Genomic DNA, 14,106 nt, shown 5'->3' on the forward strand with positions numbered 1-14,106 from the left:
CCTCTATTACGGTAAAGCAAATGATACTCCAGAGAGCGAGAAGGGAGGGAGAGTAAATGTTTCCCACTATTGTGATGTGAGGGGGCAGTTCGTTCAGCCCTTGTAACAAAAGGAAAGAGAGTCGGGCTCGGTTTGCTTTTCCACAGTTTAAGCAGCGGCAAATATCGCAGCTCCTTGGCCGGCGACAGCGCGGTATTTACTGGGATTGGGTCAGGAAACGTCTCGGTTCGTCTGCGGTTCCTTCCACGCACTGGCTGATCAAGAGGGTCTGAGCCCCTCGGTTTTTCCGGTTCGGAGCCGTGATCTGCGATGTGAAAAGTGCTAGGGTGAAGTCCAGCTGAATTTGTTTAACTGCCTTTTCTGCTTCGTGCAGGAGGTGGGGCTTTTTGGCTGCAAGTTCTCTTCTCTTGCAGGACTTTTTCCCCTGCAGTTTGCAACAGACTTCTCTCTCCTGATCGCCTGCCGCTCGCTCGCAGTGCGGATCCGCACAGTCTTGACTGCCAGGTAGAACGAAGAACACAATCGGGTTTTCGTTTCAGAAAGGAGACCTTTAACGCCGACTGGTGCGTTGTGTGTGTGAGTGCCTGTCTGTGCTTTTGGCGTTTTTTTTTTGTGTGTGTGGTTCTTTGCGATTTTCAGCGGATACTACAGGACGGCAACAGGGGTGGAATAAGACTGGAATTCGTGAAAACGATCAGCCGTCAGCCATGAAGTCGATTAACCTCGACACCTACAGCCTGTCACTGCTCACGGCTAAAGAAGACATCTTGAACCCCCGGTCGTCAACCAACTGGTAAGTCAGCCTAGACTGGTATGCAGGGGGGGCTGGCCAGGGCTGAAACGCTTTATCCCCCCCCCAGTATATCATTTTGTGAACTTCGCTGTCATGGTGTCTTGTTCCTTCATTCGTGAAGCAACGAAAAAGCTTCGTTTGTCCGCGATGTGTGCAAAACAAAGTGTGCTCTTGGGGGATCTATGGGATCTTGGGACCGTGTCTCCGGGATGGGATCAGCCCCAGCAGAGTGAATTGCGCGTTCAGCGCAGCAGGGCTGCTGTTGTAACAGCCTGACGCGTGTCCGTGTCAGTAAGCCCGTGATGAAATACGGAAAGGTCAGCGACCCCTTACCGCTTCCCCGAGAGCAGGTCGGGTTTCAGACAACATGGTGCACAAGGAACGGACGGAAGGGGCTGTTGTTAACAGCAGGGGAGTCGGACATGTCGGGTATTTTGTGTTTGTGCCCTGCTACTCAGACCTGTGGCCTATTCGTGACATTTTCCCCACCACCCTCCCACTACACACAGCCCCGATGGCACCCACGGTTGCACACCTGTAAACACGCACACGCTATTGCAGAAACATACATTTCACACATGCACCTAACGCAATTTAGCAATAATAATAATGATACAGAAAGAAGTAGTAATTCCGTATTAAAGTTTGTAACAAAATGCTCATCATCTAAAAAAACGACAACTATGTAATGCTGATATTTTGTTACGTGTAGTTTTAATCGGCCGCTGTGTCGTCTCCCTGTGAAAGTGGTTTAGAGACACTGCAGGATATATAGATCGGTAATCCTCACTCCTGCTCCAGCGCCGGGTGTTGCATTTACATTCTGCCCGAGCTCTCGATTACAGGACGTAACAGAATCCGCGGATAACTTAATTGGCCTTAATTAATGGAGCCGTTGATTTCTTCGTGATCGCTATAACCTGTGTGGGGGAGGTGGACCAGGAGTGAGACGAACTGTTCCAGAAGAGAAGACGATACAGTAACATTTCCCGAGCCTGAGAAAGTCCGGCAGTGAGGGAGGAACAGCCTTGCTCCCCCGAGAGGGTTCAGAAGAGGGGCTGTGAGCGAAAGGGGTGTGTTTGCGCGGTGGGGTGGGGCACCACAGCCCCAGAGCTTGACTGCGCTGTCATTCCTCCTGTGCTGTACACCAGGGGTCCGAGCAAGTAGCACGCCTGACTGGTATCTTGTGCCCGGTGTTCTTTCGGCTCAGGCGTGCCCTGTGCGTACGCTGCTGATGAAATGCAGCGTGTTAGAAGGGGGCGGCCTGCATGTTTTAAAGCTGAAAACGGGTAGCAGGTCAGATCAACCCTATTATTTAATCCTAACTCACGCTTAATCTGAAATCCGTTGAGGGTTGAATTGTGGAACTGGAAGAGATCCAGCAGGTGTGTGGTCACCCAGGGACCTCTGCAGCAATCCGCCCGTTTGAGCTGATTATGATCTTCGCCGGACCGGCCCGGTTCCCCTCAGCAGGAGGCTTTAAGAGCTGTGAAACCCGCAGGAGCAGGGCTGCCCCCTCTGACCCTGCTGCGGGCCGCCTCTGTCCACCTGAGCGCACGCCGACTCTCGGCCCGTTTGCTCCAGAACCGCAGCGGCAGCCGCAGCTGAGCCCAGCTGTCGGAGAGACCCGGGGGGGTCCGATAAGAAACTGGGCCGAAAGGTGCTGCACAAGGCATTCGTGAGTCACTCGGGCACATGGTGTGGTCCCCACACTGCTCTGAAAGAGGAAGAACCAGGGGCACTGTTGCGGAATCTAAGAGGAACACTTAGCTTGCCTACATGGCTTCTTGCGTAGCAGCTGTAAGTGTCTGGTGGCTTTCAGACCTGGTGCTGTGCTCCTCTGAGGTGACAGGTTTTGGGAATATGGCTGTCTGACCCCTGTAGGCAAGTTGGCCGTTCATGTGAGTTTATTTTAATGCTGTTCCTGTTTGCTGAACGTAATGTTGCCTGGGCTCCTAGTTTTTCTCTGTTAATAATAATAATAATAATAATTATTATTATTATTATTATCATTTATAATGCACTTTTCCAAGCCCAAGGACGCTGTGCATAGTGATAAAGAAAATGACAATTAAAGTACAATAATGAGTAAAAGAAAAAAATAAGCAAGAGCATACCGATTCATACAGACAAAACGTAGGTCAGTCAGGCATAGGCCCTAGCAAAGAGATGAGTTTTGAGTTTAGATTCGAGGAGAGCTGGAGGAAGGGCGTTCCATAACACTGGAGCAGCGACAGGAAAAATATGGTCACCAAAAGTCCGGGATTCATTCCCAGGTACAGTGATCAAAGGGCCAGCCTCACCTGAGCGGAGCCTAAACAGAGGGAGTAGAAACATGGAGGAGTCCACAGATGTAAGATGGAGCCCGGGCAGTCATCCAGAGCTGAGGAAAGTCTCGGGACCGAGGGGGTCAGAGTGGAGGTCCTAACACAAACTCAGTATGTTTTATTGGCGTTGCATAAACCTGAAGCTTCAGACCTGTGCAATGTGATCATGTACAATACATACAGCAGGAAAGGCACAAACCCACCTTTAAAAATGAAAAATAATACATGACAATGGAATTGACAGAATGTAATAACACATCATCTTTCTGTTTTTCTCCTCCATGAAGCATTTCCTCTTATCCAGACATCTGCACGCGGTAGGGTTGAAAACTCTGTCGCTAAAAAAATCTCAGAGGGAGTTAGATAAGATAAGATCACTTTTTTGGCCATATACAATTTCTTGTATTAGGAATTTGTCTTTTCGCAGACCCCAGCTTGCTCTCCATGAGACACACAGACAGGGAGAGAAGATTGGGGTCAGAGCGCAGGGTCAGCCATTTATACAGCACCCCTGGAGCAGCTGGGGTTAAGGGCCTTGCTCAGGGGCCCAACAGAGTAGGATTCCTCTGACGGCCATGGGATTTGAACTGGCAACCTTCTAACCACAGACACAGATCCTGAGCCACAGAGACTCTGCACCGCCCAGTTCTACTGATGCATATCAGCTTGTCTTCAGCAGGACAGATGACATCTAGAGTTTTAGATGAAAAATTAAATCATTTTGTTTACAGTAAAAAAGGTGATCAAAGGGTTTGTATATGTAGTTAAAAGTGAAGAATTGAATATAAGGGATGTATTGATACAGTCGTATTATGCTCTAGTTAGGACTCATTTAGAACACTGTGTACAGTTTTGGTTACTACATTGTGGGAAAGGTATTGGACTGATATTGAATCAGTCCACAGAAGAGCAGTCAGATACATTTCAGGTATTACGGGGATATCCTGTACTGACAGACTGAAGGAACTGAACCTTTTTAGTTTAAGACAGACTCAGTAGAAGAGGAACCTTGCAAGTAAGCAACATGCTCAATCACATTGACAAAGACCCTGTGGTTCTCAACTGGCAGCCCACTGAAGCTCAGCAGGGTTGAGCCTGGTCAGTGCCTGGATGGGAGACCTCCTGGGAAGCTATGGTTAGTGGGCCCAGCGGGGGGCGCCCATCCTGTGGTCTGTATGGTTCCTAATGTCCCAGTATAGTGGTGGGGACACTATACTGTAGTGAGATGTTAAACTAAGGTCCTGACTCTCAATGGTCCTTAAAGATCTCTGGGTATTTCTCGATAAGAGTAGGAGGCACTTCTTTACCCAAAGGATTCTGGGAGTCTGGAACAGCCTGGCCATGTTGTCAAATACCCTGACATCTTTCAACAGATCACTGGATCAATAAACTTCTAACTACCCACCAGGCTAGGTGGGCTTCATCTCTTTCTTAAGCCAAAACGGCAGTATATTAGCAGTATATGGTACTGAACTGTTGTTTTTTCTAACAATGTTCATTTAGACCGTTCATTGCTATTTCTAATGAACTCCTAAAAGACAGGGGAAAACATCTGTCGGAGGTGAACTTTATATGGCTCGTTCTCCGCTGTGTGACTGCTGTGGTACAGTAACTATGGTAAAGACAGTGTTTACTGACTTCGTACTGAAGAGCAGAATCATGTTCCTCAGCTGCTGGGCAGAAGAACGCAATGCCAGACATGTGCATGAGCCAGAATCTGATATTTGTATAGAATTCTTCTTCCTTTGTAGCTTTGAGCGTGTTAGGACATGAAGTTTCTGTTTCAGTGGCATTATTATATTATTCAAATAGTGTGCTCTTTGCAAATTTTCAGCAGGCAGTTCATCTAATTCCGGCAGACATCCTGTCACTGGCAGTTTAAGCAATCTTGGCTGCTGCTATTCTGATTTTTCCACACAGTTAATCCCCGTGGAAACACTGACAATTGCAGGCTTTACAGTTCAGGCTGCGCTCTGAAGCCCTGTGCGCACTGGGCAGTGTGTGTGTTTGCCAGGAGGGATACAGGCTCGTTCCTGTCGTCGCATCAGCACATGCCTGGATTAGGTGTGTGAGCTTGTTTGGAGTCTGCAGCAGTATCTGTCAGTGTCAGTGTGGGAGTCTGTCTGGAGAGGCCTGGACTGAGCAGCATCAGAGAATCTAGATGGCCTAGAATACCTCTCATCTAGCTAGGAGTGCTCACCCTGAAAGGTGTCTTCATTTGAATGCACAAGCTCAAGTCTCTGATAGAACAGTCAGTGCAAAAGGGGTTCTTATATGAGAACAAAAAACCAATCCAAAGGAGGGCTTTTGAAAGCCTTAAAACAAAACGAGTGTGATTCTAAATTCTCTCTCTCTCTCTCTAACATTCATGGGATCAGCTTAACATGAAAGAGGGAAACTACAGGCTACTCTTGTTTCTCTCCTCCTCTGGAGCTGTCCTGAAACAGCCACATTGAGAAGAGTGGATTGTGTTTCCTGTCTCCTGATTGGCCGAGAGTGTGCCTCTTTGCTGACATCACAATAGCCCCTGTCCCAGCTGGGAGAGTTTGCAATGAGCTCATCACTGGAAGCTGTGTGTGGAGGCTGAGAGAGGGGGGAGTTGTTTTGAAAAGTGATCCCTCTCCACACTCAGCCCTGGCCTTCAAACCCATTCTCCCTCTTCCTTATCTCATGACCTTGTCTGTATAGGGGGCTGATGACTGGGAAAATATGCCAGCAATGATCACCCTTGGTGTGTTTGTCTCTGATAATAAGGCATGCCTGAGGAAGTTCCTTTGTTCTGGGTTCGGCTTTTACTACTGCTTTAAGCAACCCTCATTGCAGTGCAGTGCTGCAGTCGAGCAATTATGACACCAAGCAGCAGTATAGACCACCCCTTTCTCTCCCACTCCGTCTCTCTGCTGAAACACTTAAGAAATTAATTCCCCGTAATGAATTATCCCTCAGGAAAAATCAGGATTAGGATGGCCAAGCAATCTATGGCCTCCCATGCTTCCAGAATAGGCTTTTGGTTGCTGCAACCCTTACCAGGAAAAGCACCTTCCCGATAATGGAGGAGTGGATAAAGATGCCTCAATCCATGCATTCGGACTGTGCCCAGGAGTGCTCAGCTGAGCTTATCTCCTCCTCATTGATAACGCTGAGCTGTGACATCATGTGTAGCAGCATTTCTGACGAGAAATCTGGAAAGTCACAAGAACCTAAGAACTTAAGAAGGGACACAAGAGGGGAGTCTGCTCAGCTCATCAAGTCGGTGTGATTGCTAGTGGCCCACTGATCCAGAGAATTGATCTTATTCAGCTGTTTCCCAACAGAAGCTGGGGTGTCATGCCTCCAACAGCATGTCTGGGGAAAAAAATATTTTTCCCCGATGGCTCCTTAAAGTTCATCTGATCATTTAGTTTATATGTTTGTCAGATTTTGTCAGGTCTGTGATTATATCAGATCACGTGTCATACATTTCGTTTATATTTTTGCTAACACGAATGCAAACTCTTCGCTTCTCCACCACTTCAACAGCCCGATGCGTCCCTAGTTGTGAATTTTGTCTAAATCCTCTTGAATTTCCTTTGTTGCCTTTGGATAAGCCTTCCAGGTCAGGATCATCTTGACATGTGTAGTTGATGCGTTTGACTAGTTTCGACCAGAATCTAGATCACTGATATAGTAATTCCTGTGGCTTTGAGACCTTGTAAGATTTACCCATATTTCTATTTAAGTCCCTGGATATTTATAGCACAGGGTTCTTATCTTAAGGGATTTTAGAACTTCTGCCTCTTCTGTGCTGATAAAATGAAATGCTTAATTTTGTCTCTCCTCAGTCCAAGGCTCGTTGATTTCTTCTTCAATGAACACCGAATGAAATATTCATTTAATACATTGTCCTTTTCACTTTCCACATTTTAAGGTCACCCCTTTGCTCCTCTGAGAAGCTTTTTTGTTCTTTTGCTGTTGTAACATTGAACAAACCTTGTGCTATTTGTTTTGGCCTCCAGAGCAGGGCTTCTCTTCCTCAACCTGTCGAACACTGTGCTTCACTCCAGGGTTATATCCCGTGAGTTACCCGCCAGTGGAGCTCAAGGGTGATCATGAGTTTTGTGATCTGCAAGAGATAATGTCTCTATTGCAAATTTGCATCCAGCTAAGTGTTTTAACTCTCAGTAGTTAAATTCATCATGTTTTTATATGCACTGTAAATGTTTTCAGCAAAACATGAAGGAACAGCTCTGCCGATTGCCTAAGACTGATGGGAGGTGTGGCATATTGCTTTCTGTCTGGAGATCAGAGGAGTTTTACCCTGAACTATGAAAGCGAGCTCTTCTCCAAGCCTTCCACTTAATGCTGATACAATCTGTTTGCCTTATAAGATAGCCCGCCAACGTGTTTATGTATGATATCATATGAGTTTGTAAAAATGTGTTTAAATTTGAGAACAGGAGGTACTTCTTTACACAAAGGGATGTGGTGGTATGGGACAGGCTGCCCAGACATGTTGTTCAAGCCGATTTGCTGCCTTTGTTTTAAGAAACAGCTGGATGGGGTCAATGGGCTACTGATGCCCAATTAGCCTAGATGGCCTGATTAGCCTCATTTGTAGCTGTGTTTATTATCATTTCTTTCAGTTTTTCCATTCCCAGTTTTTTTTTTAATTTCAATTTGTTTTCCTCTGCCAACAAGAAAGTCCTATCGATTCTGTACGTGCTTTGCTTCGTGTCAGGTGAGAGGTGCGTCTTCAGATCTGAGATTCTTCAGATGGGTGTGAGCAAACATCTGTGTGTTTTGTGAGCTCGCGGAGTGACGTTGAGGGTAAATATATATGAATATATTCAGCCAGCAGAAAAAACAGTTCCCAGTCACAGAACCCCTCATTTCCATCAGTTGAAGTCAACAACAATAGCAGAATAAAAGAAAATATTCATTTCAGGCTGAAACAGATGGGCTCATTTTGAAAGCAGTCCCGTTCTACAGAGGTGTGCACTCTTTTCCACAGAATGTTAGCAGAGTACAGCGGTTCCATCAAATTCAGGAAATGTGTTAGCAGTGAGGATAGGCCTCATGCTTTAGCAGTGCATCTCCAGTGAGCAGGGTCAAATAAATTAATAATGACCCCAGTTAAAGCCCCAACTTGTATGGTGTTCTGCATGCTTGCAGTCCTGTAGCTGAATTAGTGCCCAACACCTTCCTTGCTGGGTTTTATCGGATCCAGCTTGCTCCTGCGGTCCCAGTGTACTAGGGCCCACCTGCCCTGAGTCTGTTACAGAAGGAGACGTCACCCCTGGTGCCTGGGCAGCTGTTGACGAACGCCTGTGCTGTGCTCGTCCCGCCAGCGCCATGCCTCAGTTCGCAGACACAGAGACGTCTATCAGGAGGAGAAGGAGGAACATGGACTATCCGTCAGGGCTCGTTGGTGCTGAACAATTTGCAGGGAGCCGTGACCACCCCCACCTTGGAGCCTGGATAGTGCAGAATTCTCCAGCAGCAGGGACCCCTGCCCTGCTGGGGTAGTGGAATCGTCTGGGGTGTGGCTCTGCACCTGGAGCTTCTTGGGATAGATTCCAGCAGGACACATCTGTGAGCACAATCTGAGGGAGCAGTGTGGTCTGGCAATGCCTGAGGGCTTTTCCCCTTTGACTGAATTCCCCTCTCCTGTCTTTGCTGTGGGCTTCAGAATAGACAGCGCGTTTTGCACCTGTTCTTGTAGATGAAGTTGACCCCAAACACACAGCTGGCACACGAACTGTGCTGCTTCCCTTGCCTCTGTGCTGTGTGCTTCGTGCATTGCGGACATAAACTATAAGATACCAGCGAATGAAAAAAGAAACTGGTGAACTGGATTAGACCGAGGCGCGGGCGGCCGATCCCTTTTTCCAAGCCTCTGATTGTAATCCTGCTGTCGGATAGATGCTGGAGATGTTGGAAAGCTGTGGCAGAGTGAGCCCGCAATGTGGGGGTATTGTACAGTTCACAGTCTACGATGGTTATCTCCCGCACAGCTGCAGGGGAGCTCTGCGCCAGTACTGTTGCATTGACCTCATGCAGGTAGGAGGGGTTCCGATGCTCGCCTCCGTTGCCTCACAGATCAATGGCCACACAACCTTTGCGGTATTTTTATTCTGGGTTCAAATAAAAGCTATTATTGAATCTGCTTACACGCCGGGTTTGGGTCAGCGTCAGTGTCTCCTACAGTACGCTAAGATAAGATCACTTTATTGGCCGCATACAATTTCTTGCATTAGATATGTGTCTTTTTGCATACCCCAACTGGCTCTCCATGAGACACACAGACAGGGAGAGAAGCTGGGGGTCAGAGCGCAGGGTCAGCCATTTATACGGTACCCTTGGAGCAGTGGGGGGTTAAGGGCCTTGCTCAGGGGGTCAATGGAGTAGGATTCCTCTGCCGGCCGCAGGATTTGAACCGGCAACCTTCCAGCCACAGGGCAGATCCTGAGCCACAGAGCTCCACCCCCACAGTGCCCCAGTACCATTGATGCATTCTGAACAAATGCTAACCCACGCTTGAGAGTGCAACAGGAGTGTCCCAGGAGTGATCTGAAACCCCCAGTCTTGCGAGCCCAGAGGTCGATCCACTCCTCCCTGCAGCAGATTGGGTTCAGTCAGGCCGACACAGCCGGGAAGCAGTCAGGGAGGGAGAGAATGAAAGCAGAATGAAGCAGCTGGGGTGGTCCTGTTTCATTAGAGTAGGCCCCTACTGTCTGAATTAGCAGTGGTGGAAATCACTTATGTGCTTATGGCCTTTCTGAGAGAACATGTTTGGTGATTGGAGTTGGATTTAAAGACATTGTTTTCCCATTCCTCAGAGTGGGAAGTGGTATGGGAGTTATTTTAAGGGGGGCAGATGGGTTTCAGCACCATTAGTACTCACCATCTTGATTGCCTCCCTCAGAAGCAATGGGCATTGTGTTGGCGTACGTGGCTGTCCTCGGGCCCGTGAGGAAAGGAAACATGAAGGAAGCATCAAAGGGTGTTTCTGATGAGTCTTTCAGGTTAATTGACGCCACAGTAAATCATCAGGCCTGCCATATAAAAGAATAAATGTCCGTTAGTGATGGGGCCATTCCTGCTAAGGTCATTAAGCCAGTCTCCATGGGAATGGATCATCGCATTCACAGGAGCAGACATACTGTACAGAGAGAAGCAGGAAGGAAGCAAAATACCATGTGAACATCATCAAGGCTGTACTGTGGGCGAGCTCTTCTGTCCAATCAGTTTTAGAACAAGGTAATCTGAGCATTACAGAGTAGCGGACTCAACATTATTGCAAGAAAGCTTGCCACCTTACTTATTAATTAAGTCCTGATTTCCTATATTGTCGAAAACCTCAGGGTTCACTCCAATAGTAGTGATGTATTATCAGAACAGGGAAATTGGTTCCCATTCACATGTGGGCGAATGGGAGAATTGTTTAGATTTTTTTACAGAGGGAGATTTAGTTGTGGGTAAGATCCATCTGAATGCAGGTTTTCTGTCTTTGGGATGTGAAGGTGCGTTGTAGTGTATTTAGATTACAGGGGCAGAATTGGGGCTCAGGAGGCCTGTACAGTATATATACAGTATCGTCCCATTTTTGTTACATTATGAAACCAGTCGGGCATGGCAACCAAATGGCGTGGGGTCAGTTTTACAGCGAGAAAGGAGGAAATAATATTCACGTCTGTGTGCCCCTGTAGCTCCTTCAGACGTTTAGGAGTTGAAGTTAGAATTACTGTACATGACTAGGGCAGCAGTGTGATCCCGACACGGCCGAGCAGCGAGCAAGCTGTAGTTGATTACATTTTGATGCAAACATGTTAAAAGTGTTGCGCAGAGGCACCCCCAAAAACATCAAATTGAAGGTTGATGTGTGTGGAAACAAGCAGAAGCAAATTCTGCTAACAGGATGTTTGGACACATGGCAAGAAGTGTAGACCCATTCACCAACAGTGCACGCAGCTCTGGTCTCTATATTATATAATTAAGCACGTATAATAGCTGTTGAGAAGAGTAGCTAGACTCACAGTTGTTAATTAGGGAGCTTAATCCCTTCAGTTGTTACAAACAATAGCCTAGACTACAGCATCTCTCACTGAAGCTGTGCAGCTTGAAATAGAATAAAAAATGTCCAGTCCAGTCAATGCTGCAGGTCAAAAGGACACACATACTGTAACAGCTGATACAAGTAGAAAACATTCGCGGGCGTGGAGGATTAAAAAAAAGGTATGGTGCAGGGGGCCGAGCCGTGCTGTGGAGGCAGACGTGCTGGGGTGTTTCAGAATGCGCTTGACACTGTGACAGATTTGCGTAGCGTACGGGAGAGGGGCAGGTTTCGGATGGGCCTGTTGTCCTCACAGGTTGTCTTCTGTTCGTACTCTCTAGCCCCCAGTCAGCCGGCAGGATCCTGGGAGCAGTGGGGGCTGTTCAGACCCGCTGTGCCTGTCTTCACGTCGGGGGCGTCAGCCCAGGTGCACGGCTTCCAACTCCTGACCTCAGTCCCTGAACGGGAGCCAGAGGAGAGTGAATCAGCACGCTTTGTCACTGCCAGAACTCTGGGTGTGAACACCGATAATATTGTCAAGATATAACACAAGTACTGTGGGATCCAGGAACAGCCAGGTGCACTGCTTAACACAGTGTGCTCTGGGCCATCACCCAGGCTGATCTGCATATATTCTGTACCCAGGCAAACACGCAGTTTAACAGATTTTCGTTGCCCAGGCTGATCCCGATTTGCACAGGTCTTTGTCACCCAGGCTTATTTGCAGTTATACAGATACTGCACATGCTGTACATACTTTGTTCACGAGTAGCTGAATGAAGCCTGGGATTATACTGCAGGAGAGTGCACGGCAGCCAGTATTGAGCTGCCTCTGTCCCGTTCGGGGGCAAAGCAACTTTCTGATTTGTTGCAAACGTGGCACACACAAACAGATTAGGTGAGCAGAAAAAATCATTTGCAGACATTTTAAAGAAAAGCAACAGGTAAACCTTTCTTGTGCACGGCAAGGTACTGTACTTCAGGTACTGTAAAACTGCTTCACATTTTTTTGAGATGTTGGGATGACAAAACAACATAAGAGAGGAGACGATATGGAGAATGGAGAACTGTGCAGAAGTGCATTTAAAACCAAAATGGGGATGTATTACAGCAATGCCTTAATCCCTCTGATTCTCTTGCACAATGCACTCTGGCTTTAAATGCTTAATATCAGCTCCATTGTTTCACTTACACATGTGCTTTCTGTTATTAGCCTAAGAGTGGAACACAGAGGGACAGATTGCTGTTTCCTCCCTCTTGGTGCTACTGGACCTACACTGTGATTGCGTGTCTTTACAGACAGAAAGGTGTTGGAATGAGCACCTGCAGGGCTCGGCTCAGTTCAGCAGTGTGCCCTACCCTAGAGCTCTGTAAAGAGAACTGCAGAGTTAAGAGTGCACTCACTCTGAGAGGAGCCCCTGATGTTGTAATGGCTTGTCTAATGGAGGCTGCTCCATGCCTCAAAGGGCCATACTCAATACCTCTCGCTGGTGAAGATATCCGCTCCCGGCAGTAACATGAGGAGACAGTGACAAGTTTCAGTAGCAGAGATCCTGGGGCGAGCAGCAGCGCAGGCTCATGTACAGTTGTTTTTTTTTAATTTGGTTTTAATTCCAAATTTGGAAATCCACATTTCTGGATTGAGAATTGGGTATGAATTAGAAAATAGCGTGGATAAAAGGGTGAATACCCAGATTGGGGTGATGTAATTAGCGGTGTACCACAGGAATCTGTGCTAGGACCAAATTTATATCAGTGATATACAGTACTGTAGATTTAGGTAGTAAAATAGTTACATTTGCAGATGATACCAAAATTGGGATGAATCAGCAAATAATAAAAACATGCATTTAAAACTGAGAACAGGAGGTGTTTCTTTACCTGAGAGGTGTGGGTGTGTGGAACAAGCTACCCTCCTAGGTAGTTGAAGTCAGTTTACTGTTTTCTTTTCAGAAAGAACTTTTCAGAAAGATCCTTGAGTCAATCTGTTAATTACCAGATGGGCTAAGTGGCCTCTCCTCGTTTGTAATTGTTCTTCTGTTTACTCTGTGAGTGGGGATCCACTTTGCGCACAGTGGGGTTTTATTTTCGCTGGTTTGCCAGGGGCGTGTGCCACGTCGTCAGCGAGTGCTCAGGCCCCAGGTGGCGTTGACTGCGCCACCGGTCACGGGCTCACCTCCCCTGCCTGGTGAGGCAGAGCTCAGGAACAGGGCTGAATGATTAGTCGGAAATCCCTTGGCTGTCCCAGGGCAGTGGTGCTGGTGTGAGGACGCTGTTCCCCTCGTCTCTTGGGGCACTAGGGCAACCAGGCTGCGAAGGGTACCTACACCTCCCCATTGGGGTGAACACAGGCTACTGCCAGAGCTATTTGACTCTGACACACTTCACAGCAGATCTCAACTGAGAGCAGCCTTCTGGCTTTTTTTTAGCCCCCGAGAGGATCAAGACCCAGTGAATTTTCAGCCTTCTGCAACATTGTGAAGAGAGAGGCTCTTGTGTGTGTCTAAGAGGTTTAGGCAGAGAGCTGCAGGTCCTGCAGGGTTAAATCTGTTTTTAGAGAGAAAAAAAAACTCAACTAGGAGCTGTTACTAAATCTGACCCAGAGAATTTACATTCTCCTCCGTTCCCATGAGCTCTTAGAGAGCCCCGAGCGCTCAGCTGCAGCCTGCTGTGAGTCTGCCAGGCTTCTGGCTGATGCAGGAGGAGCTGATGTACTGTACCTGGAGCCCTGAGCTGCTCTGAATTCTTTCTGTCAATAGGAGTTCTGAATAGTGTTTCTCTAGCCACTGCTTTGATGCACAAGGGTCACAATGCATTACAGAAGTGCAATGATGTAATGGTAAGAATGCAGTGAGTTTGCCCTGGACACAGCTGTGCTGGGGCCTGTGTGACTGCACTGGGCTGAATCAGATGAGTCTGGAGTCTGGTGCACTTAAACCCATCCCCCAGGTCAT

At 47.5% G+C, this 14,106-nt stretch overlaps 1 protein-coding gene across 1 annotated transcript in view; it reads left to right on the plus strand.

Annotated features, from left to right (window-relative positions):
- The first annotated feature begins 57 nt into the window (after positions 1 to 57).
- LOC148673774 (uncharacterized) overlaps positions 58 to 14,106 on the plus strand; it is a 57,517-nt gene continuing 43,468 nt past the window's right edge. The window contains exon 1 of the mRNA XM_088630580.1: positions 58 to 793. Coding sequence (XP_088486706.1) covers positions 708 to 793 — 86 coding nt within the window. The 5' untranslated portion in view covers positions 58 to 707. The remainder of the gene's footprint in view (positions 794 to 14,106) is intronic.

Source organism: Lepisosteus platostomus, chromosome 4 (genome assembly GCF_059453375.1).
Source record: "Lepisosteus platostomus isolate fLepPlt1 chromosome 4, fLepPlt1.hap1, whole genome shotgun sequence".
Classification (NCBI taxonomy): Eukaryota; Metazoa; Chordata; class Actinopteri; order Semionotiformes; family Lepisosteidae; genus Lepisosteus; species Lepisosteus platostomus.